General features: G+C 48.5%; 1 protein-coding gene across 3 annotated transcripts; it reads left to right on the forward strand.

Annotated features, from left to right (window-relative positions):
• The first annotated feature begins 113 nt into the window (after nucleotides 1–113).
• Nucleotides 114–25,057, forward strand: DEF6 (DEF6 guanine nucleotide exchange factor). Of its 3 annotated transcripts, none has more exons than XM_032253494.1 (11): nucleotides 114–1,967; nucleotides 12,539–12,679; nucleotides 13,325–13,522; nucleotides 15,142–15,378; nucleotides 15,466–15,612; nucleotides 21,123–21,231; nucleotides 21,412–21,710; nucleotides 22,788–22,954; nucleotides 23,083–23,281; nucleotides 24,179–24,269; nucleotides 24,473–25,057. In XM_032253494.1, exons 1-11 carry the CDS (start codon nucleotides 1,614–1,616, stop codon nucleotides 24,694–24,696), a joined length of 2,166 nt encoding a protein of 721 aa, XP_032109385.1. In that variant the 5' UTR covers nucleotides 114–1,613; the 3' UTR covers nucleotides 24,697–25,057. The 3 variants fall into 3 exon arrangements, with proteins under 3 accessions (XP_032109385.1, XP_032109386.1, XP_032109388.1); XM_032253495.1 differs by having other exon boundaries at nucleotides 13,337–13,522; XM_032253497.1 differs by lacking the exon at nucleotides 13,325–13,522.
• Nucleotides 25,058–26,504: the final 1,447 nt, after the last annotated feature.

Below are 26,504 nucleotides of genomic sequence, written 5' to 3' on the forward strand. Positions count from 1 at the left end.
CTGTCCTTTCAGCTCTAAGCCTGAGTGGCAGGGTTGGTCAACTCAGGCTCTCAGCCCTGTATCCCTGGCCCAAACCCACTCAGCCTTGGTGCCAGAGTGGTGGGGCTGGCCTGCTGGGGGGACAGGTGGGAGGGAAGCCCAGTATAAGATAAAGCCCTGAGGAGCTGCTTGTGGATTCTTGCCCACAGCTGAGCAGGTGGGCTCCAGGGTGGCTGCTGCTTCCAGGCTCTGGCTGAATCTCAGGCCTCAGGTGATTGATCTGGAGGAACTCTTTTCCTGCCTTTTCTTGTGGAATGTAGTCAGAGCTCCTCCAACCCAGCCACCCCCAAATCACACAGTCAGAGTGACTTCTTGGAGAAGTCAGCTCCTCCAAGAGGGCAAAGCCCCAGGTTAGAGTGAGGCTAGAGGGTACCTTTGCCAAGGTTACTGAGGTTCAAGGAGTAGAGTCAGATGCCTCTGGAGCTGAAGTCTTGTCTCTATTACCCAGCTCTGGGGGTGCCCAACTAGGTATCTAGGACTATGCTGTGGGATTTCAAAGCCACAGTCAGACCCCACTGAAAAGTAAGTTGGTGAGACCAGATCAGCTCTGGTGGGAGAAAGGGATACAGGGGAAGGCACTTGATGGGAAGAAGCTCTGGGTTTGAGTCTGCCTGGCCAGGAACATTGCAGGGATTGGAAGTGCCTTTTTTCCTCTCTCTGCCGTGATGGATATGCCCCAACCCCTTCCTGCCTCCTAGGCTTTAAAACCCTTCCTCCGATCCAAGCATCTTCTCCTAGGATGCCTAGAAAGCTCCCATTTACTCTTGCCACCAGCTCCTTGGGAAGAGGGCACTGGCATGCTTCTAGGCAGAGGGTATTCCCAGCACCTTACTTGGAGGGATTTTTATTGGGATTGGAGGGTGGCGGGGGGGGGAGATGTCTCAGAATTGGCCTGAGCAGTTGTCTTCAACATCCGTGACCACCATTCCTGGTGTGGTGTATCCCAGTCCTCTTGGGCACTGGATCTGAAGAAATGGAAGCACTGACATGGAGGCCCCTGAATCCCAAGCCTGCTGCTGCCGGACCCTTGAAGTTGAGGTGCATCACAAGTCTCACTCCCACATATTTTAGAAAGTTTCCAGTGTCTTCAGAGCCACTGGGCCTAGAGTGGGCAGTGTTCAGACTGCCTTTGAGCCAATGCTGAGGGGATAGGGAACCAGCAAGTGAAGTGCCACATCCGCCTGACCTGGGAAGGTGCCCTGGCCCAATTCCTTCTCCAGCTTTGTGATGCTGCCTTTGTTTCCTTCTACTCGAATGGAGCCCCACCACCATGGTAATGTTAGGTGGCACCAAAAGCTCTACCCAGAACCTACGATGTGCTTTACGTCCATCCTCAGGCATTCTTACAACACAGAGGCATTTTTCCTGCTTTACCAATGAGGAAACTGCTCAAGGAGGTCCAGTAACTTACCCAAGGCCTCCTGTGCAGTAAGTGTGGAACTAGGACTGGACCTTTAGTCTGTCTGACTCAAGTATCAGAATGAGCTTTCTTTATCTCTCAGTGAGCTGCTTCTGGGAGCCCCAGAAGGCTCCAGAAGGCTGCAGGGCTGAGGAGGCTTCTAAAAGGGCCTCACATGCCCAGGGAGCGAGGTGGATACAGACCAAGGGTTCCTGCTTTCAGAGAGTTGGTCCCCAGTTCCTATGCAGGGAATAGAGCTGAGCACTGCCAGAGCAATAGGCAGGGTTCCCGCCAGCACGGAGCCTCACGGAGTGAGCAGGCAGGTGGAGCTCTCGCTCCACCACGGCCCCTCTGCGGTCTCTGCAACCGTTTGCATTTCCTGAAACCGGATCTTGGTGTCAGAGCCGCCCCCAGCCAGGCAGGCGCCTCAGCCATGGCCCTGCGCAAGGAACTGCTCAAGTCCATCTGGTATGCCTTTACTGCGCTGGATGTGGAGAAGAGCGGCAAGGTCTCCAAGTCCCAGCTCAAGGTGAGGGGCACCCGGGTCCCAGGGGAGGACGGCAGATGCACCACACTGGCCCCTGCTGCCTGGGAGCCCAGTGTGGACATTGTGCCACTCCAGGGGCACCCAGCCATCCAGCGTCCCAGACCTGGGGTTGGGGGTGGCTGGTCCTGGGTAACTGGGCCAATATAGCCTGGTAGATACCGCTGCCCACCCTCCAGAGGCCCTAGTGAAGTGTGTACAGAAACCTTGCTCAGAACTTGGCCCCCCAGGTGGAGGCCAGGGGTTTCTGAGGTCCAGGAGCCAGGCCATATCCCAGGCTCCGTGTGATGAGTACACACATCTCGAGTCATGCTTGGGCACGCAGTCTGCTCTTTCTTGCCGCTTCCTCCTGACTTTTAAGAGAAACAGTTAGCTAGTACTTGGCAGTCATTTCCTCTGGAGCTGAGAGAGGCATAAAGGGACCTCCCCCAGTCCCGAACTGGTCTGGTCTGCCTAACCCTTCCCCCAGGTGAGACAGAGCTGCGGAGTAGGGGAGGACTGAGGACCCTATTACACTGCTACGCTGAGCTCACCCCCTATCCTCCACACATATCAGGTTGGGAAACTGTTACCTTAGGCCTTGAGACCTCAGGTAGGGAAGGAGTGGAATCTAAGCCCAGGAAAAGCCCCATCAATGATTGTCCTGAAGTCGATCATCTGGCCTAGACAATTTCCGGGAGGCCAAGGAGTTTTTCTCTCTCTTCCTCTAGTCCTCCGTTAGTGCTGCCTTCACTACCCTAGTTGGTGGAGAGGAAGCAAGGCCCTTAGCTACTAGAATCAGCAAATGCTGGGGGAAGGAAAGGAGCAAGATAGGCCTCAGCTCTCTAGGACCTGCCGTAGGGGTGCCTTCATTCACTCTGTGCATACTTGACTGAGTGCCCCTCATGAGGCTCTGTGCCTGCCATGTGGCTAGGTACTGGACTCCTGGTGTCTCCCTTGTGCCATCCTCCAGAGTCTCAAGGAAACCTCCGTTCTTAATGACCGAGGTAGAAGGTGCCTGGATACCTGAGAGATGAATGGGACAGAATAGTTATTGTGCCCCACTACCGTTCCAACCCCCTACTTTACTGAACTTGGACATGAGGAACTAGGATATCCCAAACTGGTCCTATGTTACAATTCCTTACCCAGATTTGTGAGCATCTGATAGATGATTTTTCACTCCCCCAGGAAGGAGAGCCTGCTACAATCTTTTGTCATGTGGGGAGACCCTCCCAACAGGCAGATTCTTCTTTACATCCTATTTAAATCCCTTTTATTGCAGATCATGTCATCTGGTTGGGTACTCAGTATAAATGGAAAAAAGTTGATCATCCAAAATCCATTTCTGCTGACTCTGTGTCCCACCCCTACTTCCCACCCTGCCCCTTTAATATCTTGCCAGACAATACCAGCCCCCATGGCTTTTTGCTTCCAGGATACCATTTTCCACCTCTGCATTACCTGTGGCTGCTGAGACCTCTCCAGGCTCTCTCTTTCCTTCACACATGGAAGATAACAGCCCTTAAGTGGCTCCCTTTTTCCTAATGCCATCAGCTGGTAAAGCCTCCTAGCTTGAGCCTCCATCTTGGCCTCTAGCTGGGCCACTACCCACTTCCTCACTCCCACAGGTTGTGTATTTCTAGGGGAAATGCTCCATGGAGAGCTTGCAGGCTTGAACTGTCCACTGTCTGTACCTCATCACAGCTCATATTGAGCCTACTGCCAGCAACGTCTCTGGTCATGCATGACCAGTAGTGGAGTTCACTCCTACTTGACAAAAAACTTGTCTACTCTGGAAACCTGGGCTAACAGTGGGAGTGTCAGGGGCCAAGTGAGGATGGGGCAGAAATGGCAGGGCTCCTTTCAAGCCCATAATAGTGAATATTGGAATGGGAGGAAGTAGTCATAGTGTTAGGGGTGGGGATTCCAGCAAGGCAAAGGAGTAATAGAGAAGTGGTCAGAAGGCAGAGGAGGAAGCAGATGAGAGAGTTATACAAGCAGGGCCCACCCCTCCCCTGAAAAGACTTAGGGGTGAGGGAAAAGACCTTGGAGTCAATCTGGTTTTTTGTTGTTGTTGTTTTAGAGATGAGAGATGAGGTCTTGCTCTGTCACCCATGCTGGAGTGCAGTGGTGCAATCAGAGCTCAGTATAGCCTCAAACTCCTGGGTTCAAGCAATCCTCCTACTTCAGTCTCCTGAGTAGCCAGGACTACAGGCACATGCCACCACACCTGGCTAATTTTGTTTATTTTTTGTTTGAGCCTGAGTCTCAGTATGCTTCCTCGGCTGGTTTCAAACTCCTGGCCTCAAGTGATCCTCCTGCTTCTGCCTCCTGAGTAGCTGGAATTATAGTCTTGAGCCACCTCGCTGGGCTGGTTACTAAAACCGTCCCTAGCCTTGGGGTCCTGGGTTGGGACCTGGCAAGAGACCTGTGCCAGTCCAGGGCAAGATGTGTCGGTGTATGAATTTGCCACTTCTCCCCTGATGTGTTGGTAGAGGGACTGCCAGTGGCTGTCCTGGGTAAACCCATGATGAGGCCAGACAGTAGGAGGAAGAACAGTGCGTCCTCCGAGAAAAGCCCAAGGAGTAGGGTTGTTTCTCCTGGAGAAGAAAAGGCTCAAGGGAAAAACCAGATACTCCTGGCCGGGTGCTGTGGTTCATGCCTGTAATCCCAGCACTTTGGGAGGCTGAGGCAGGAGAATTCCTTGAATCTAGGAGGCAGAGGTTGCGGTGAACCGAGATCACGCCACTACACTCCAGCCTGGGCAAAAGAGTGAGACTCTATCTCCAAAAAACAGATACTTCTTCCTCTCTTTAAATCTTTGTAGAAAGTATAATGGCTTCATCCAGTTGGCTTAAGAACAGAGAAAGTAAACCAATAGGAATGGCACTCCTGACCAGGATGGATTTAGGTTGAACACAAAACTTCCCAGGACTTGAGGGCTGTGAGTTTTTGTAAGGTTCCCCTAACCACCTCTAAAAACCTTTAGAAGGTAGCAATCCTGACAGAGGGCTGTAGAGAGGGGAGCCCTTGGGAATGATGTGTGTTCTAATGGCCACACCCTCTTTCCCAGGGGAGCAGTTTTGATTTTAGATCTAAGCAGAGGATCAGCTGATAATTTGGCCTCCTTCCCCCTGACTGTCAGGCAGTGGGGTGAGGGGGTATGTAGATGGAGCAGTGTGTCTCCGGTTTGATGAGGATTTGGGAGGCACCAGGGCTACCACTTCCTCCTTGACTGGCAGGAGCTAGAGGAAGGGGACAGAGGGTTGACAGGGCCCTTCTAGTCTCCTATACCTCCAACTGACATTCAGGGCAGTCCTGGAGCTCAGAGAGAGACTCTTGGCCACTGAGAGTCTATGAGCTTCAGGCTCTGCCTCCTCTGGAGAGGGACAACCACCTTCTCCTTAATGGAGGAAAACTTAAGAACAGCTCCAGTCCAAAAACCTGCTGGCTAGGATCATCAGCTTTGTCCTGACCCCTGTGTGCTGCTGGTCTCCCCAGGTTAGGATTTGTGGGTAGGGAGAGGAGGATGATTTAATGATGCGCAGAGCAGTTGACTCAGAACCACATAGACTTGGATCTATGCTGCTCCCCAGCTGAGTCACTTTAAGCAAGTCACTGTCATCTCCAGTTTCTCACCTATAAACCAGGAGGTTTGTCACCAAGCTGTCCAGCCAGCCTGCAAAACTAAAGAATAAATTCTGGGCCAGGCGCAGTGGTTCATGCCTGTAATCCCAGCACTTTGGGAGGCCAAGGTGGACGGATCACAAAGTCAAGAGATTGAGACTATCCTGGCCAACATAGTGAAACCCCGTCTCTACTAAAATATAAAAATTAGCTGTGGGTGGTGGCCCGCGCCTATTGTCCCAGCTACTCGGGAGGCTGAGGCAGGAGAATTGCTTGAACCCGGGAGGCAGTGGTTGCAGTGAGCCAAAATCATGCCACTGCATTCTAGCCTGGTGCCTGGCAACAAAACGAGACTATGTCTCAAAAAAAAAGAATCAATTCTGTACCTCAAGTAGGTGAAATTGGTCTGTGATGCAGCCTCTCCTTTCCCTCAAATGGGCCTCTGTCTTTTGATGCCCACACCCGCCCTCTCCAGCCCCTGCTTGCTCTCAGCAGGTGACACAGCTAGTCCAAAGAGGCCCCTCTTTTAAAATTTCCAGTACTCCTCCATGATAGTAGTTATGCTTTTCTAGTAACCCACTAGAATATATTTGGTAACTCTTAAGATCTGTGTCTTTTTTTTTTTTTTTTTTTTTTGAGACAGAGTCTCGCTCTGCCACCCAGGTTGGAGTGGCAGTAGCACAGTCTCAGCTCATTGCAACCTCCACCTCCCAGATTCAAGTGATTCTCCTGCCTCAACCTCCCAAGTAGCTTGGATTACAGGCGAACACCACTACACCCAGCCAATTTGTGTATTTAGTAGAGACGAGGTTTTACTGTGTTGGCCAGGCTGGTCTTGAACTCCTGACCTCAGGTGATCCGCCTGCCTCAGCCTCCCAAAGTGCTGGGATTACAGGCATGTGCAGTAGCGTTTGCCTGGCCAGATCTGTGTCTTTTTGGAAGGATCACTTGGAATCTAGATTCATTTAAAGACCATGCTGGGCCCTGTGGCTCACGCCTGTAATCCCACCAGTTTGGGAGGCCATGACAGAAGGATCACTTGAGTCCAGGAATTTGAGGCCAGCTCTGGCAACATAGCAAGACCCTAACTCTACAAAAAATGAAAAAATTAGATAAGCATGATGGTGCGGGCCTGTACGTAGCATAGTCCCTGCTACTCTGGAGGCTGAGGTGGAAGGATTGCCTGAGCCCAACCCAAGAGGTCAAGGCTACAGTGAACCGTGGTTATACCACTGCACTCCAGCCTGGGCAGTAGAGTGAGATTTTTTCTTTAAAAAGGAGACAACAGTCAATTTAGGAGAGAATTCTTTCTGAAATCACTGCTGGGTGCTTTTCTGGTTTCCCAAACCCTGGGGATCCTGCAGGCTGGAAACTACAGAATCAATTCTTACTATTGCCATCATGGACCTGACACCCACACTTGAGTTTTTGAGGACCACCCCAATCCTCACACTTGAGTTTTAGAGGATCCTCAAGTCCCCAGAGGAGAACTACTCCCCTGCATGCCTCCAGAGGAAAGAGTGAATAAATGAAGCCTCTTAAAGGTCAGTGACCGCCAACCCAGAGGCCAGGGGCTCCCTGCGTTTGTGGAGGAGACTGCGGGAGTTCTCTCTGGGGGAACCCGAATGGCTGCTTGTGAAAAATACACCTGGACCCCACCCTTGGAAACTCTGAGTCAGTAGGCCTGGGCTGGGCGAACATGTTTCAGTTTCACCAGCTCCCTGGGTGAGTGTGGTGCTCAGCCAGGGCCAGTGCACTATAGAGATCAAGAGCAGGGCTTTGGAGTCAGACCTTGGGCAAGATGCTTCCTCTCTCTGAGCCTTGATTTCCTCATCTGTAAAATGAGGACAATGAGAGTCCCTTCCTCCAGGGCTGAGGATTGATGGAGATCTGCAAGTGAGCTCTTGCTCACCACTCCTCTGCCATTACCATTTCCTTTCCAGCGTGACTCCTCCCCCAGTCACACCCTCTCTCCACCCACAACCCTTGCCACACCCAGGCACTGGAAGCTGATAGTCTGAGGTTGGCCCAGCTCTCTGGAGAGGCCCTGAGTGTCTGGGCCTTTAATTCTTCCTTGTCCTATATCTGACAGCTCGAGGGTGTCAGAGTCTGCCCTGGGCTCTTCAGAATCCAGTGGCAAAAGTGCGTGTGAGTGTGGGGTGACAGAACTAAGCTCAAATAACTGCTGTTAGGTGGCACGTTCTGTCCTGGGGTAGGATAGATCCTCTCCTAGAACTCTCTTGTTAGAGAGATGAAAACTGAAGCCCAGTGAAGTTAATATGCTAAGAGGGATTTAGTCCATGTCTCTCTGGCTCACTGCAGCCTTGACTTCCTGGGCTCAAGCAATCCTCCCACCTCAGCCTCCTGGGTAGCTGGGACTACAGGTGTGTGCCACCACACCCAGCTAATTTTTGTATTACAAAAAAACATTTTTTTTTAACTTTGCTGAGCATGGTGACACACGCCTGTAGTCCCAGTTACTTGCAAGATTGAAGTGGGAGGATCGCTTGAGCCCGGGAGGCGGAGGCTACAGTGAGCAGAAATTGTGACACTGCGCTCTGGCCTGGGCAACAGAGCGAGACCCTGTCTCTAAATACATAAACAAATAAAAATAAATTTATTGTAAAAGTAAAACATGTTAATGGTTATTTTTTTTTTTTTTTTTTTTTTTTTTTTTTTTGTGAGGGAGTCTCACTCTGCCACCCAGGCTGGAGTGCAGTGGCACAATCCTGGCTCATTGCAACCTCCACCTCCCAGGTTCTAGCAGGTTCTTACCTCTGCCTCTCAGTAAGCCAAGCAATTCTGCCTCAGCCTCCCATGTAGCTGGGATTACAGGCACCTGCCATCATTCCCAGCTAATTTTTATACTTTTAGTAGAGATGGGGTTTCACCACGCTGGCTAGGCTGGTCTTGGAACTCCTGACCTCAAGTGATCTGCCCACCTTGGCCTCCCATAGTTCTGGGATTACAGGTGTGACCCACCACACCTGGCCAAAAAATTTTTTAAGTAAAGAATATAATATTGGCTGGGTACGGTGGCTCACACTATAATCCCAGCACTTTAGAAGGCCAAGGCAGGCAGATCACCTGAGATCAGGGGTTCGAGACCAGCCTGGCCAACATGGCGAAACCCCATCTCTACTAAAAATACAAAAATTAGCTGGGCATGGTTGTGGGTGCCTGTAATATCAGCTTCTTAGGAGGCTGAGACAGGAGAATTGCTTGGCTTACCGAGAGGCAGAGGTTGCAGTGAGCCACTCCAGCCTGGGCAACAAGAACAAAACTCCATCTCAAAAAAAAAAAAAGATGAAAGTTCCTCCCCTCACTCTGGAAGAGGGATCACTGTTAACAGTTTGCAAGTCTTCTAGATTCTTTCTATATACAAAGTAAATGTTGTTAGATTGAACTGTATGAAATTTCTGATACTTGATTGTTTTGACCTACTAAAATACTAGTTTCATATGATTCAACCTAATCTTTGCACATGTGTATTTGGCAAACATTTCATTCTGTAGCTTGCTTTTTTTTACATGCCAGTATCTTTCAATGTCTGTTCATGCAAACATAATAAAGATCACTCAGCTGAGTGCAGTGGCTCACACCTGCAATCCCAGCACTTTGGGAGGCCGAGGCAAGTGAATCCTGAGGTCAGGAGTTTGAGACCAGCCTGGCCAACATGGTGAAATCCCATCTCTACTAAAAATACAAAAAATTAGCTGGGTGTAGTGGCGGGCGCCTGTAATCCCAGCTACTCGGGAGACTGAGGCAGGAGAATCGCTTGAACCGGGGAGGTGGAAGTTGCAGCGAGCCAAGATCACACCACTGTACTCCAGCTTGGCCTGGGCAACAGAGTGAGAATCCGTCCCAAAAAAAAAAAGGGGGCTGGGAATAGTGGCTCATGCCTATAATCCCAGCCCTCTGAGAGGCCAAGATGGGCAGATCACAAGATCAGGAGTTTGAGACCGGCCTGGCCAACATGGTGAAACTCTGTCTCTACTAAAAATACAAAAATCAGCCAGGCGTGATGGTGGGCACCTGTAATCCCAGCTACTCAGGAGGCTGAGGCAGGAGAATCGCTTGAACCTGAGAGGTGGGGTTTGTAGTGAGCCGAGATTGTGCCGTTGCACTCCAGCCTGGGTGACAAGAGCAAGACTCCATCTTAAAAAAAAAAAGATCACTCACAATTTTTATTAAGGAGTGCACTATGCACCAAGTACTCTTCACTCAAAACACCCTTTAGAGAAGACCCTATCATTATTCTCACAGAAAAGGAGACTAAGGTGTTGGAGAATTAAACATTTGTCCACAAGCACACAAGTGGTAAAAGTGAAATCCTTCTAACTACACACAGTCATCCAGGACATGGTGTACCTGTTTCCTACTGAAGGAGCCTCTGTTTGTCTCCCATTTTTCATAAACAATGCTTAATGAGCATTCTTGTAGTGTAGCTCCCATGAGTGTCTGTAGGTTGAATGATTGGAAATGCTGGGGTGGCCAGGTGCGGTGGCTCATGCCTGTAGTTCTAGCACTTTGGGAAGCCGAGGCGGGCGGATCACGTGAGGTCAGGAGTTCGACTAGCCTGGCCAACATGGTGAAACCCTGTCTCTACTAAAAATACAAAAAAATTAGCCAAGCGTGGTGGCACGCGCCTATAATCCCAGCTACTCAGGAGGCTGAGGCAGAAGAATCACATGAACCTGGGAGGTGGAGGTTGCAGTGAGCCAAGACTGCGCCACTACTCTAGCCTGGGCAGCAGATTGAGACTCTGTATCAAAGAAAAAAAAAGGAAAGATAAGGACATGGGTAGTTTGAAAAGAGGCCAAGAGACGGCAGATAAGAATATGTAAAACTCGAACACCTGTCACTTCAGAAGTAGTCAGTGGATGTTGGCATTATTATTCACTTGAGTTGGTCACCTGGGTTTTAAGTGCTAGGCATTGAGCCAATGGCACCCCTTAGAGTGGGGATTGGTATCCTATGACCACAGATGTGTTAGGCAAGACTTTCCTGGATACTAGTGATAAAACCAAATTCAAATGGCTTAAGGAAGAGGGTTTATTTGCTCACATAACCAAAAATGCCAGAGATAGCTGCCCAGAGGGAATGAGGGGAAAAAGGAAATACTCCCTTGCTGGGATCTCCAACTTCCCAGTTTGCCAAGGAAAACCTGAGGCCCAGGAGAACACTGAGGCAAAGTTTCAATACTTTCTCCCCCTCCTCTCTGAAAAGAGAATAAAATGAAGGCTTGGCACACACACTATCTCTGAGACAGTGCCAGCTCCTGCCTCCAAGGAACTGATTCCAAGGTGAACTGCTGGTAGTGGAGAAGGCCCTTCGATACAGCATGTAGTGATTGCACTTGATGTACAGAAGAGGATATAGGTGCTGAAGGACATAAAGATGAACAAAGACCTTGTCTCCAGAGTTCACAATCCATCTGGGGAGGGAGATGTGACATCAATATTCTAATTGGAAGGCAACCTGTAAACCAGGCACATTTAGTTCCAACCTCAGCTCTGCCAGTTACTCTTAAAATTTCCAAACCTCAGTATCTTCACCTGAAAAACAGGCTTACTAATATATGTGTATATAGGTGATTGCGAAGACTAGAAATGGGGTATAAAAAGCACTTTGACTGGGTGCAGTGGCTCATTCTGTAATCCTAGCACTTGGAGAGAAGTCTAGGTGTGAGGATCACTTGAGGCCAGCAGTTCAGCCTGGGCAACATATCCAGACCTCTGTCTCTACAAAAAAAAAAAAAAGTTTTGACCAGGGTTGGTGGCTTATGCCTGTAATCCTAGAACTCTGGGAGGCTGAGGTGGGTGGATCACGAGGTCAGGAGTTCAAGGCCAACCTGGCCAACATGGTGAAACCCCATCTCTACTAAAAATACAAAAATTAGCGGGGTGTGGTGGTGGGCACCTGTAATCCCAGTTAGGAGGCTGAGGCAGAAGAATCGCTTGAACCCAGGAGGTGGAGATTGTAGTGAGCCAAGATCATGCCATTGCACTGCAGCCTGGGAGACAGAGCAAGATTCCATTTCAAAACAAAAGAAAAGTTTTAATTAAAAAAAAAATACACCTTCTGCAGTGACTGGCACATGGTAAGTGTGCAATAGTCACTAATGACTTTTTGATCATTCACACTGCCTGTGACAAATGCTATAATAGAATTACCCCAAGGTGATTTTATTTTCACCAGATTTCAGATTTCAACCCTTTTGTTCTAATATGGATTTGTTCAACAAACCAACCTTGCCCCTGCACACCATTATCACCACTATCCCTTCTAAGCCTTGCCTTCTCCATCTCATGGACCATTTTTCATGACCCTTCTTTGAGCCCTCTCCTTTCCCAGAGCAGTCACGCTTAGGTGCTAGACACACTGCGGCTGGAACACATGATGGAAACCATGATATACTGGCAGCTCCTGCCCTGGGGTGGCAAAAGTCCCTGCAAACCCTGCAAACTCCAGCATTATGGGAAGCACTTGGGCTTTGGAATCTAACAGAGCTGGATTCGAACTCCAAGCTCTTATTCACTGTGGGTCTTTTGGCAAGTTACTGAATCCTTTGAGCCTCAGTCTCCCTGTCTGTAGAAAGAGAACACCAATACCTAATGAAGTGGCTAAGAGTATAACTGCATGGTTTCGAATTCCAGTTCTGCCAGCTGTGACCTTGGGTGAGAAACATCTCAGGGCTGCAGGAGTTTTCATCTGTAAAATGGGAATATGAGTAGTTGTTGTGATTAAATAAGTGATATGTAAAGTGCTTTAGCTCAGTGCTTGGCACAAAGTATGTAAGTTTTAGTTATTACTGAACAGTGTGTGGTGGAGAACTCAGCCAGGATGGGGTGGGGACAAGCAGAGAGGAGGTGGGGAGCAGTCCTCTGGCCCAGTTTTGGTTGGGGGGGGGCAGAAAGGCACACTGCCACTCTACTCTATCTCAGGTGCTGTCCCACAACCTGTACACGGTCCTGCACATCCCCCATGACCCTGTGGCCCTGGAGGAACACTTCCGAGATGATGACGATGGCCCTGTGTCCAGCCAGGGCTACATGCCCTACCTCAACAAGTACATCCTGGACAAGGTGGGGCCCAGCTTGTGGGGGACATCTGTAACCTCTCTCCACTTCTCCAGCCTGGCCAACAGCCTAATAATACCTTGCCACTCCAACTCATTGCCCCTGCTATTAACTCTTACTCCTACCTGCTCTGTTCATCCTTGCTCTCCTATCACATCTCAGCCACCTGTCCCCTTCCTGTCCCCTTCAACTCATCTTCAATGTCCCTCATCTCATGAGGCGCGCCCTGCCCCCTGCCCTGCCCCGCCCCATCCTCCTCCAGCTTCCAGCTGTTATAACCTTTACAAAGTGTTCTTCACCCCTCCCAGACTGTCCCCCAGAACCCCCCCACCCCCACTCTCCAGTCTGCCACTGTCTTTCCAGGTTCTTGGCTGTTAGTGTCCTGCTGGGCTTCTCTTCCTTTCTCCCCTGGGCTGAGATACTAGAGTTACTCTGTTGTCAGGGGGCCTGGGTGGGTGTGGGTGTGTTGTCGGGGGTGGAGTGGTTGGAACCCGCTAGTTACCTGGTAATCAGCTCAGGGATCCCTTGAGTTAGGACCCTGGACTAGGCCGGGTGGGGAGCAGGGGCATAGATGAAATAGATGAACCCAAGAAACCCAGCTGGAGCCTAGTGTCATGGTGGAGCAGGGATACGCAGCCAGCTGATTTGCAGGCCTGGTGGCAGGTGGAGGAAGGGGCTTTTGTTAAAGAACACTTTGATGAGCTGTGCTGGACCCTGACGGCCAAGAAGAACTATCGGGCAGATAGCAACGGGAACAGCATGCTCTCCAATCAGGATGCCTTCCGCCTCTGGTGCCTCTTCAACTTCCTGTCTGAGGACAAGTACCCTCTGATCATGGTTCCTGATGAGGTGAGGGTGATGGCAGCCCCAGGGACTGAATCACTTGGAGCCAGACCTAAGAAAAACCATGAATGAGACCAAACCACCTTTGGTACCTTCCCACATCCCCTTTCTTCACTGTCTCCCCAGGCTGGTATCTGTCCTCACCCAGCTGTCTCCAGATGCTTAGAACTGCCCATGTCAGAGTAATCGTGCCTTCTTCAGGAGAACTGAAATTACACTTTCATGAGGGTTCTGCTAGTCCTCACAGTAGGAAAATGATCTGCAAATTCTGTTTACACAGACGCGTAAAACCAGATATATTACTGAGCATTACTGGTAATCTAGGAAAGGTGCTTTTTTTTCTTTACCTTTTGCCACTTCTTCTAGGACAGGAAGGATGCTTTATAAGGCAAAGGGAGAACTTTCTGAGACAGGAGGTTACTCTCAGTGAGCAACCAAGTCTGGCCCTGGTTCCAGATTTTTCCTTTCTGCCTTTCTTCTGGAAAGCCAGGACAGACTCAGCTACGTGACCCAGGGAGAGGGCATCCTGAGAGAAAAGGCCAGGAATCTGGTCCCTACCTCCTCACTCCTGGGTGAAGCCAGGAAAGCTATTTTCCCATCCATCTGCACTCTCCCTCTTTTCCTCACTTCCTTTCCTAACCATTTGGCCTTGTGATTCTTTAGTCCTCTTGGTGGCTGTGGAGATGCCAGGGTGACTTTAGGTCTTTAGAGTGGGGTTTCCGGGAGAGGGAGCCTCTGTACTTACAAGAAACCCTAGCATGTCAATTTCCACTCACATTTGTCCTGGCTTCTGTTTGTGGGAAGGGTGATGAAGGCAACCACCTGAGCCCTGAACCAGTGCCCTCACTAAACACCCAGAAAAGACCCAGGAGCCTCCAGAAAGTCCTAAACAGAGTTTCCCAAAAAGCTGCTGGGGCAGGTGAGGGACATACGTCCATCTGCACAGGCTGGCTGCCTTTGTTAGACCCCTGGCAAGGTGGCCTCTCGGAGGCCAGGAGATTGCTTGCTTCTGTGATCAACATACAGAGTGAACAACTGCAGCAGGATGTACCCCAGCCACCACTTCCGGTTCCTCTGTGACAGATTTCCTGTCCCTGCCCAGCTTACCTCTACCCCCCTCCCACTGCCTACCCCTACCCCAAACCCCCTTCCCCTTCCACAAGGGAAGGATTGGAGATTGGGTCTTGGAATAAGGACCTGAATGGGATTCAGGAGATTAGAATCAGGTTCTGGCTGCCCCCAGTTTGCTGTGTGACTTACAGCCAGTCGCTTCCCGCTTTGGGCTTTGGTTTTGTCATCTGCAAAATGAGGGTATTGGATGAGAGAGTGTTTGCACTCCTTTGACACTTTCTGTGATTTATTGCCTCTTCCTGAACCCCAGCTCTCAGGTCCCCTTCTCCCTGCCCTTAGGAAGGAGTGGGACTGGAGGTTGTGGAGGGGGAGAGAAAACCAGATTTGGGACTGGGGCTCCAGGATCCTCTCCCAGATCTTTTCCCTGGTCTCCACAGCATTCAGTCCTCTGGTCCCCTCTGCCCAGGCTCTAGGAGCCAGCTGGAGCACCCCCTGGTGTTGGTGCTGGCAACACCGCCCGCTGCAGCTACCAGGCCTTCCTTCTCCCGCTCCAGGTGGAATACCTGCTGAAAAAGGTACTCAGCAGCATGAGCTTGGAGGTGAGCTTGGGTGAGCTGGAGGAGCTGCTGGCCCAGGAGGCCCAGGCAGCCCAGACCACCGGGGGGCTCAGTGTCTGGCAGTTCCTGGAGCTCTTCAACTCGGGCCGCTGCCTGCGGGGCGTGGGCCGAGACACCCTCAGCATGGCCATCCACGAGGTCTACCAGGAGCTCATCCAAGATATCCTGAAGCAGGTCAGCCAAGCTGGGAACTAGGGGAGGCGCACAAGATGCAGGGCGAAAGAAGGCCTGGGAAGCCTCTGACATAACTCCGGCCGGCAGGGCTACCTGTGGAAGCGAGGTCACCTGAGAAGGAACTGGGCCGAACGCTGGTTCCAGCTGCAGCCCAGCTGCCTCTGCTACTTTGGGAGTGAAGAGTGCAAAGAGAAAAGGGGCATTATCCCACTGGATGCACACTGCTGCGTGGAGGTGAGGGGCAGGATGGGGGCGGAGGACACCTCAGGGCCCAGGGGATCCTCTGGGGCATGAGAAGACAAGGGGGTCAGGAGAGGGGTGAATGGAGAAAAGCCACAGTGACACAAATTTCTGCTTAGATTACTGTGACCCAAATATATCCGGATGCCTCAAGGCCATTCTCATCCATGTCAGCACTTTAAAAAAACTAAAACTGCAACTCAAACATCAAAGCAATTGGTGAATAATATGGAATTTGCTCAAGAGTTCAGAGGAAGTGCCTTATATCTGTACTACACAGCAAATCTTTCTAAAAATCCCTTTTAAAGGCTTTTCTTCTTCACCCACATTCCATTCCCTTTAGCAACTCTATACTTCCCTATTCTCCCTTCACACCCTCTCCTATCTGTCTTCCCCTTCTGTTTCCTACCTTCTGTTCATTACTGTTTTAGAGGCTTAAAACACAAGCCTCTTTACTATTTTAAATTATATATATATAATTTAAATTATATATATATATAATTATATTATATATATTTGACACGAAACTTGCCATTTTAACTATTTTAAGTGTATAATTCAGTAGCATTAAGTACATTCATGAAATTAAAAATTCTTTTGATTTTGATATATAATAGATGTACATATTTTCAGGTACGTGTGATAATTTAATACATTCATATATTTTGTAAAGCTCAAATCATGTAATTGGGTATCCTTTACCTTAAATATCTGTCTTTAAGCTAGAAACATTCAAATTATTCTCCTCTAGCTATTTTGAAATATACAATAGATTATTGTAAACTGTAGCCGCCCTACTGATCTATCAAACCCTAGGTCTTATTTATCCTATCAAACTGTATGTTTGTACCCATTCGCCAACCTCTTTATCCTCCCTGCACACTTCCTGGCCTCTGGTAGCCACTAATATACTCTCCATCTTCATGTGATCCACTTTTTTAGCTCCCACATATAAATGAGAATATGTGATATTTGTTTTTCTGTGCCTGGCTTATTTCACTTAACAAAATGACCTACGGTGCCATCGATGTTGCTGCAAATGACAGGATTTCATTCTTTTTTATGACTAAATAATATCCCATTATATATATCACATTTTCTCAATCTGTTTATTCACTTATGGACACTTAGGTTGATTTCATATTTTGGCTATTATAATTCTGCAGTACACATGGGAAGGTAGCTATATCTTTTTATTTTCTATATTTTATTTTTTTTTCTTTGGGAAGCTAGTTATATCTTCAATATATGGATCTACTTTCTTTTAGATATATACCCAGCAGTGGAATTTCTGGATCATATGATAGTTTTATTTTTAGTTTTTTGAGGAACTTTCATACAGTTTTCTGTAGTAGCTTTGCTAATTTACAGTCCCACTAACAGTGTATCAGGGTTCCCCTTTCTCCACATCTTTGCCAGCATCTTTTTATAGAAAAGACATTCTTGGCCAGGCACAGTGGCCTGTAATCCCAGCACTTTGGAAGGCTGAGGCAGGTGGGTCATTGGAGGTCAGGAGTTTGAGACCAGCCTGGCCAATGTAGTGAAACCCTGTCTCTACTAAAAATACAAAAATTAGCTCAGTGTGGTGGTTGGCACCTGTAATCCCAGCTACTCGGGAGGCTAAGGCAGGAGTATCACTTGCACCCAGGGAGGTAGAGGTTGCAGTGAGCCGAGATTGTGCCATTGCATTCCAGTCTGGGCAACAAGAGTGAAATTCCATCTAAAAAAAAAAAAAAAAGCCATTTTAGCTGGGCACGGTAACTCATGCCTGTAATCCCAGCACTTTGGGAGGCTGAGGTGGGCAGATCACCTGAGGTCAGGAGTTCAAGACCAGCCTGACCAATATGGAGAAACCCCCGTCTCTACTAAAAATACAAAATTAGCCGGGCGTGATGGCACATGCTTGTAATCCTAGCTACTCAGGAGGCTGAGACAGGAGAATCGCTTGAACCTGGGAGGCAGAGATTGCGGTGAGCTGAGATTGCACCATTGCGCTCCAGTCTGGGCAACAAGAGTGAAACTCTGTCTAAAAAAAAAAGCCATTTTAACTGGGGTGAAATGATATCTCATTTAGTTTTGATTTGCTTTTCTCTGATGATTAGTGACATTGAGCATTTTTTTCATATCTCTGTTAGCCATTTGTATGTCTTCTCTTGAGAAATACCTATTCAGATCTTTTGCCCATTTCTCAATTGGATTATTTGGGTTTTTTGCTATAGAGTTGTTTGAGCTTCTTATATATTCTGGTTTTTAATTCCTTGTCAGATTGATAGTTTGCAAATATTTTCTCCTATTCTGTGGGTTGTCTCTTCACTTTGTTGATCGTTTCCATGGCAGTGCTGAAGCTTTTCAGCTTGATGTAACTCCATTTTTCTATTTTTTGTTTGGTTGCCTGTGCTTTTGAGGTGTTCCACAAAAAAATCTTTGCCCAGACCAATGTCCTGGAGTGTTTCTCCAATGTTTTCTTCTAGTAGTTACATAGTTTCATGTCTTACATTTAAACATTTAATCCATTTTTATTGGATTTTTGTATGTGATGAGAGATAGGGGTCTTGTTTCATTCATCTGCATGTGGTTATCCAGTTTTCCCAGCACCATTTATTGAAAGGACTGTTCTTTCCCCATTGTGTGTTCTTGGCGCCTTTGTTGAAAATGAGTTCTCTGTAAATGCATGGATTTATACCTAGGTTATCTGTGCTGTTCCATTGGTCTTTGTGTCTCTTTTTATGCCCGTACTATGCTGATTTGGTTGCTATAGCTTTGTATTACATTTTGGTTTTTTGTTTTATTTTAGAGACAGAGACTTGCTCTGATATCCAGGCTGGAGTGCAGTAGTATGATCATAGGTCAGTGTAGCCTCAATCTCCTTGGGCTCATGGGATTCTCCTGCTTCAGCCTTCTGAATAGCTGGCACTACAGGTGTGCACCACTGTGGCCAGCTTATAGTATATTTTGAAGTCAGGAAGTGTGATGCCTCTAGCTTTGTTCTTTTTACTCAGGATTACTTTGGCTATTTGAGGTCTTTTGTAGTTCCATATAAATTTTAGGATTTTTTTCTATGTCTGTGAAGAGTACCTTTGCTATTGTGATAGAGATTGCACCAAATCTGCAAATTGCTTTGGGTAGTATCGTTATTTTAACAATATTAATTATTTCAATACATGAGCATGGGATACTTTTTTTATTTTTTATTTTTTTGCATCAGCATCATCTTCAATTTATTTCATCAGTTTTATAGTTTTCCTTGTATAGATCTTTCACTTTGGTTACATTGATTCTTAGTTATTTTACATTCTTCGTAGCTATTGGAAATGGGATTGTTCTCAACTTCTTTTTCAGATTGTTTGCTGTTAGTGCATACAAATGCTACTTGTTTTTGTATCTTGAATTATCCTGCAACTTTACTGAATTAACTCATCAACTATGAACAGTTTTTTTGTTGGAGTCTTTTTTTTTTTTTTTTTTTTTTAAAGAGAGAGACAGGGTCTCACTGTATTGCCCAGGCTGGTCTCGAATTCCTGACCTCAAGCAATCCATCCACCTCAGCTTCCCAAAGTGTTAGGATTATAGGTGTAAGCCACCACAGCCCATCGAGTTTTTAGATTTTTCTAAGTATAAGACGATGCCATCCACAAACAAGGCTAATTTGACTTATTCGTTTCCAATTTGGATGCCCTTTATTTCTTTCTCTTGTCTAATTGCTCTGGCCAGAATTCCCAGTATTACATTGAATAAAAGTGGTAAAAGTGGGCATCCTTTTCTTGTTCCAGATCTTAGAGGAAATGCTTTCAATTTTTCTCCATTTAGTACAATGTTAGCTGTGGGTCTGTCATATGTAGCCTTTATTATTTTAAGGTATGTTCCTTCTATACCCAATGTGTTTTTTATCATAAAGTGATGCTGAATTTTTTAGAAAGCTTTTTCAGAGTCTATTGAAATGATCATATGGTTTTTGCTCTTGGTTCTGTTAATATGATGTGTCATGCATATTGATTTGTGCATGTTGAACCATCCTTGCATCCCTGGGATGAATCCCATTTGATCACGGTGAATATCTACACTCACAATATCGTACAACCATCACCACTATCTATTTCCAAAACTTTTTCATCACCCCAAATGGAAACTCTGAACCAACCAAGCAATAACTCCTCATACTCCCTGACCCCAGCTCCTAGTAACTTCTATTCTGCTTTCTGTCTCCATGAATTTGCCTTTTCTCGGTATCTTGTATAAATAGAATCATACAATATTTGTCCCTTTGTGTCTGGTTTCTTTCACTTAGCATGATGTTTTCAGGCTTCATCTATGTTGTCAAAATATCAGAATTTCATTACTTTTTAAGGCCAGATAATATCCCCAACAGTGTATGAGAATCCCAATTTCTCCATTTCCTTACCAACAGTTGTTTTTCTTTTCTTTTCTTTCTTTCTTTTCTTTTTTTTTTTTTTTTTGAGATGGAGTCTCTCTCGCTCTGTCACCAGGCTGGAGTGCAGTGGAGTGATCTCAGGTCACTGCAACCTCCAACTCCCAGATTCAAGTGATTTTCCTGCCTCAGCCTCCCAAGTAGCTGGAATTACAGGCGCCTGCCACCACAACTGGCTAATTTTTGTATTTTTGGTAGAGACGGGGTTTCACCAGGTTGGCCAGGATGGTTTCAATCTCCTGACCTCATGATCCACCTGCCTCGGTCTCCCAAAGTGCTGGGATTACAGGCGTGAGCCACCATGCCCGGCAGTTTTTCATTTAAAAAAATTATCCTAGCCATCCTAGGCTCTGTCTACTTTTGTCACATAAGGTGTTACTGTGGAAAGGAGCACGGATCTACACAGAAGTCCCAGTTTCACCACTAGCAGACTAACAGTGTGAGGTGGACAATCCTGGAGCTCTTAGAGCCTCAGTTTCTTTCTCTGTAAAGTGGAGCTAATAATGCCTGCCTGGCAAGGCTGTATAGGTGGAGTGAAGATAATGATGCATATAAAACACTCCTACAGACTCTAGAACGTGGTAGCTATTATTTTCCACAGAATGTAAGCTTAATGGAGGCAGGGATTTGGTCTGTTAGGTACACCTTAGTCTTCCAAACCCTGGAGCAGTGACTGGCGCTCAGTAGGCACTCCAAAAATATGTGTGGAATGAGTGAATGAACTGTTAACAAGCAGAGCTATCTGGAAGTGAGTTGTCATGGATAGTGAGGGCGCTATTACTGGCCGTGTTCAAGCGTGATCTGCATAAACACTGAGTGGTGACTATGCACTGGGCCCCGTGGAGAGATACCAAGATGAAAACGCACCCCCCTAGCCTTCAAAGAGCAAAAGCTACGGAGTTGTGGGGACATAAGTACCCCCATAACTTACGACGCAAGCCATGCAGGCTCCTGGCAGAATGGGTTCCCTAGAGAGGATAGCCAGGAGGGCCAGGGGCTTGAACTGGATCACCTCTGAGGCAGGTGTGACCCCGACCCTGTGAGGCCAGCTTGGCTGCGGCCACCTACCCTGTCCCAGGTGCTGCCAGACCGCGACGGAAAGCGCTGCATGTTCTGTGTGAAGACAGCCACCCGCACGTACGAGATGAGCGCCTCAGACACTCGCCAGCGCCAGGAGTGGACATCTGGTGAGTGCTCACTAGGTGGCTTGGGTGTGGCTGGTCCTCAGGCGCCTCAGCTGTGTAAAGGGGATGATAATACTTTGTCCAGCGGGAGGCTGGAGAGTGGACTCGGGAAACTCCTAAGGCCCCTTTCCGGCCTTGTGCGAGGATTCAACTGACCCGCTCCCGCTCCTCGCTCTTCCGCAGCCATCCAGACGGCGATCCGGCTGCAGGCCGAGGGGAAGACGTCCCTGCACAAGGACCTGAAGCAGAAACGGCGCGAGCAGCGGGAGCAGCGGGAGCGGCGCCGGGCGGCCAAGGAGGAGGAGCTGCTGCGGCTGCAGCAGCTGCAGGAGGAGAAGGAGCGAAAGCTGCAGGAGCTGGAGTTGCTGCAGGAAGCGCAGCGGCAGGCCGAGCGGCTGCTGCAGGAGGAGGAGGAGCGGCGCCGCAGCCAGCACCGCGAGCTGCAGCAGGCGCTTGAGGGCCAACTGCGCGAGGCGGAGCAGGTGGGGCTCGCTCCCCGCGCCGGGGCGAGACAGGAGGGCTGGAAGGCTGCGGGGCGGGCCAGGAGCGGAGCGCCCGGGGCGGGGCCTGGGCAGAGGGCGGAGCTCCCGGGTTGAGGGGCGGGGCTTGGAATGAGAGATTGTTGGGACAGTCTGGGGGTTTGAAAGAGATATTTGGGATGGGGCCTCCGCCAGGGGCAGGACTGCGGCTAAGAAAGGGGTGTGGGGCGAGGTCCGAGGCCGTGGGTGGATGGGGCCTGGTTCGAAGACCTTGGCTGGGGGTTGGGGCTTGGGCAGAAGGAGCCATTGAAGACTATGTGATTGGGGATTAGATTGGACCAAGTGTGGACTAGAATTGAACTGAGTTTACAGTGAAACCAGTTTGAAAGGCAGGCGGGACGCATATGGAGGCGGACGAGGCATGCAGGGGCAATTAGATTTAGGATTTGAGAGATCTGGATCTGGAGTCAGAAAAAAGTAGATTCAGTCCTAGCTCTGCTTCTTAATGAGCCTGGTGATCTCAGGCGGGTTACTGAGCCTTATTTGTAAAATGCTAATGCTAATAGAACTTTGCTCATAGAGGTATAGTGAGGGTTAAATGAGGAAACACTTGTAGTGTCCAGTAACTTTTCGTTGTAATGATTGTAATTATAGTCACCTCCTTTGTAGCATCAGCCATGATGATAACATATTATTATATATTAGAATAATAATTATTAAGCTTGTGCTAGGAAGGAGATGGCCATAACATGTTTTAATCTCTTATTTAATTATATAATGTTGTTAAATTACACATTAAATTACATGATTATGATTAAGGTTGGTACTAGGAAGAGAATAACTTAAGCCCGTTTCCCCCGTATGGCATCTGTTCACCGACCATTATCTGTTCCAGTCAGGCTCTCAGAAAGGGGTCAGATCAGGAAACCCCTGACATGAAGGAATTCCCCAGACCCTCACCTCTAGACTGCTTAGCAGAGTCCTGGGGAAAGATGGGCAACATGCCCACTCCCCTCCTCCCCTGCCCCCAGGTGCCTCTTTTTACCTGGCTCTGGGTCCACCACCTCCCCCCCTCCGCAGGCACGGGCCTCCATGCAGGCTGAGATGGAGCTGAAGGAGGAGGAGGCTGCCCGGCAGCGGCAGCGCATCAAGGAGCTGGAGGAGATGCAGCAGCGGTTGCAGGAGGCCCTGCAACTAGAGGTGAAAGCTCGGCGGGATGAGGAATCTGTACGACTCGCTCAGACCAGGTAGGCCTGAGGAACCTCTTCTGGGTCTCCCACCACCCCTTCGGGAACCCGCCCCAGTTTTCCTGCTTGCGGCGCACCTGCAAGGTGCGTTGGCACTAGAGACCACCCAGTACACACCCGCCCGGCAGACTGCTGGAAGAGGAGGAAGAGAAGCTGAAGCAGTTGATGCAGCTGAAGGAGGAGCAGGAGCGCTACATCGAACGAGCACAGCAGGAGAAGGAAGAGCTGCAGCAGGAGATGGCACAGCAGAGCCGCTCCCTGCAGCAGGCGCAGCAGCAGCTGGAGGAGGTGCGGCAGAACCGGCAGAGGGCCGACGAGGATGTGGAGGTGAGGCCTGGGGTGGGATGGAGTGGAGGCTGGCAGGGCACAGACTCTAGAGCCAGGCTGCCTTCCCTCAAACCTTGGCCCTAGCAGCCGCTGGCTGTGTGACTTAGGACAAATTCCCTCACTTCTTGGAGTTAGTCTCTTATCTGGGAAAGGAAACTGGTAATAGCATTGTTATGAAGGTTAAACGAGATAATACACGATAGCTAGCATGTAGTAAGTGCTGAAGAAACATTTGCTGCTATTTTTGTTAACATTATTATTAATCTGGCAAAAATTTTTTCTTCTACCCTTCCAAGCCCCTGCTATTCCTATACTTTGGCTCTAGTCCTTGGAGCCCGAATCTCCTTAAATTCAAACACAGAAATATGTAACGTAGAAAGGGAAAGTTCCTCTGTGACTCCCACCCCCACCCCCCCTCACACACACACACACACACACACACACACACACCTCACAACCGCTGCTAATGGCTCCGTGAAATGTTGAACAGAGTTTCTTGGAGTAGGTCCTGGAAAGGTGGTGTAGTGCAGTGGCTTGGAGCTCAAGTGTATCCCTAGGCAAGTCACTTAACCTCTTTTGAAGTTGTTTGTTGTTAACTTTTGCTCTGGAAGTTAAATAAGATCATAAATACATTTAGCACATCTTAGCTGTTCAATAAATGGAAACTATGATTATGGTTACTTTTTACCTTTTGGAGGTCCATGAGTCCCCTGAAATTGGAGGCAAACTCTATTTATGTATGTATTAATAACCGTCTATGAGCGTACATGTTTTTTTCCCCGGGGAGATGATCAGTAGTCTTGGTCAGCTTTGAAGAGGCCTGTGAACCTGAAAAGATCAAGACCCTGTGCCATGGATGGCGGTTCTGATCACTCCCCACTGGCCCTGCCCATACAGGCTGCCCAGAGAAAACTGCGCCAGGCCAGCACCAACGTGAAACACTGGAATGTCCAGATGAACCGGCTCATGCATCCAATTGAGCCTGGAGGTAAGAAGGGATAGACTCTGGGGCTTTCCTTGGAGCTGGGAGGGAGAAAGGAGGAATAAAGGGATACCTCCAGATCCCCAAGAATCAGCAAAGACAGGTTTGGAAGTCAGAAGGCTCCCCTTTCCTCTGAGGGCTGAGGCAAGGCCCCTTACCTCTATCCTTTGCATGCCTTTCTCCTTACTTGCCTGCCTTCTCTCTGCCAGATAAGCGTCCGGTCACCAGCAGCTCCTTCACAGGCTTCCAGCCCCCTCTGCTTGCCCGCCGTGACTCCTCCCTAAAGCGCCTGACTCGCTGGGGATCCCAGGGCAACAGGACCCCCTTGTCCAACAGCAATGAGCAGCAGAAGTCCCTCAATGGTGGGGGCGAGGATCCTGCCCGGGCTTCCACCCCTCAGGAAGATAAACTGGATCCAGCACCAGAAAATTAGCCTCTCCTAGCCCCTTGTTCTTCTCAACATCATATCCACAAGGACTTGGCCACAGCTGGCCTGTGTGTGATATCAGCTCCTACTAGGAGAGGAAGCTGAGGTCCTGCTGCCAGGGACACAGTCCCTCTAACGATAAACAGGCCAGGATGGAACCTGGTTCATCCTTCATACCAGCTCCAAGCCCCAGACCATGGAAGCTGTCTGGGATGTTGATCTTTGGGAAGTTGGCCCTGTGCTTTAGACCAAAGGACCCGATGACTGGGCTGGGAAAGAGTGAACAAGCAAGCTGGGACCACCTGCCCCCAGGTGGCCACCAAGTTATAGAAGCACATTTCCAAATAAAAACTGCTCTTAGAATGAATTATTGGCTCAGGTCTGTCCATCTTTCCTGCCATTTCCCCCTTCCTCCCTCAAGCCCAGTTATAGGTTCCAAAGGGCAGTAAAAGTATAGTAAAGTGGTTAGTTATGTAGACCCTGCAGCTAGACTGCCTAGGTTCTGAACCTGGCTTTGCTACTTACTAACTGATTTACTTTGGTCAATTTTCTTTCTATCTCTGTGTTTCAGTTCCCACGTTGGTAAAATGGAGACAATAATTATACTTATTGTATAGGGTTATATGAAGATTAAGTGTTTGGCACATGAGTGAATGCCATTATTAGTATCAGCCAAAAGTGTTTATTGCGTGTCTACTGCAGTCTTCCAGGTTATTTAATCATCATGACAACTCTTAGAGCTAAAAAACACCATTGGCGTTTTGCAAATGGACGAAATGGGCCAGGTATGGTGGCTCATGCCTGTAATCCCAGCACTTTGGGAGGCCGAGGCGGATGGATCACGAGGTCAGGAGTTCAAGACCAGCCTGACCAACATGGTAAAATCCTGTCTCTACTAAAAATACAAAAATGAGCTGGGCATGGTGGCGTGCACCTGTAATCCCAGCTACTCAGGAGGCTGAGGCAAGAGAATTGCTTGAACCCAGGAGGCGGAAGTTGCAGTGAGCCGGAAACAGAACGAGACTCTGTCTTAAAAAAAAAAAAAATGGACGAACTGAGGTTCAGGGAGATTTGGTAACTTTCCCAAAGCCTTTCAGATTTGCCTTTCTTCCCACATTCTCTCACTCGCTGGCTTTGTTACCCGAGATAGAGATCTGGGTATTCAGGAATACTCATGTCCTCTCTCTCAGTCCCCTCATCCAAAACCCATCATCAAATCCAGTAGATTCTTTCTTCTTCCTGCTCTCATTTGTGTCTCTCCTTTTCCATCCCCATGGCTACCACCATGGCTAAGGCCTTTGTGTCTTCTACCTGGGTGTTAACATTTAAGCCTTCCTCCACCTTGCCCTATAATCAATCACTAAGTCCAATTGATTAGACTTCCTTGGTTACTATCAGATCCACACTTTTAAGTCCATGTCTGTCATGGCTACTGCCTTATTCTGGCTCTTGTCACCTCCCACCTAGATAAGAGCAGTAACCATGTCTCCTTATCATCTCCTTTCCCCATAGCCACCTGGACAGGATTTCTAAAACACAGATTTGTCCTTGACTCTTCCCGATTTGCAGTCTCTTGGTGGTATCCTAGAGTTTTGATATTCAAATTCACATTCCCATATGTGGCAGATGAGGCCCACGGCGATCTGGCCCAGGAGGGCCTCCTATGGCTCTGCCTTCTAGAGCCACTCGAAGCTCCCTCTAGGCCTCACACTCACTTCCTTTCCCCCCAGCCTTCAAACAGCCTCCATAACTAAATGCTTGAGCTCCTCAAGGCAGGGACATATCTTCTTGAACTAAGAGCCATGGTGACTGGC

This window comes from Sapajus apella, unplaced genomic scaffold (assembly GCF_009761245.1).
Source record: "Sapajus apella isolate SASKATOON/1434 unplaced genomic scaffold, GSC_monkey_1.0 scaffold83, whole genome shotgun sequence".
NCBI classification, from domain to species: domain Eukaryota; kingdom Metazoa; phylum Chordata; class Mammalia; order Primates; family Cebidae; genus Sapajus; species Sapajus apella.

What these genes read in the sequence shown, in the direction of transcription:
- DEF6 (XM_032253494.1), top strand. Translation starts at nt 1,614, where the DNA reads ATGCCCAGGGAGCGAGGTGGATACAGACCAAGGGTTCCTGCTTTCAGA. An exon ending in ATGCACACTGCTGCGTGGAG is followed by an intron (nt 15,613 to 21,122) that starts GTGAGGGGCAGG and finishes ACCCTGTCCCAG; the next exon opens with GTGCTGCCAGACCGCGACGG. An exon ending in GTACGACTCGCTCAGACCAG is followed by an intron (nt 22,955 to 23,082) that starts GTAGGCCTGAGG and finishes CCCGCCCGGCAG; the next exon opens with ACTGCTGGAAGAGGAGGAAG.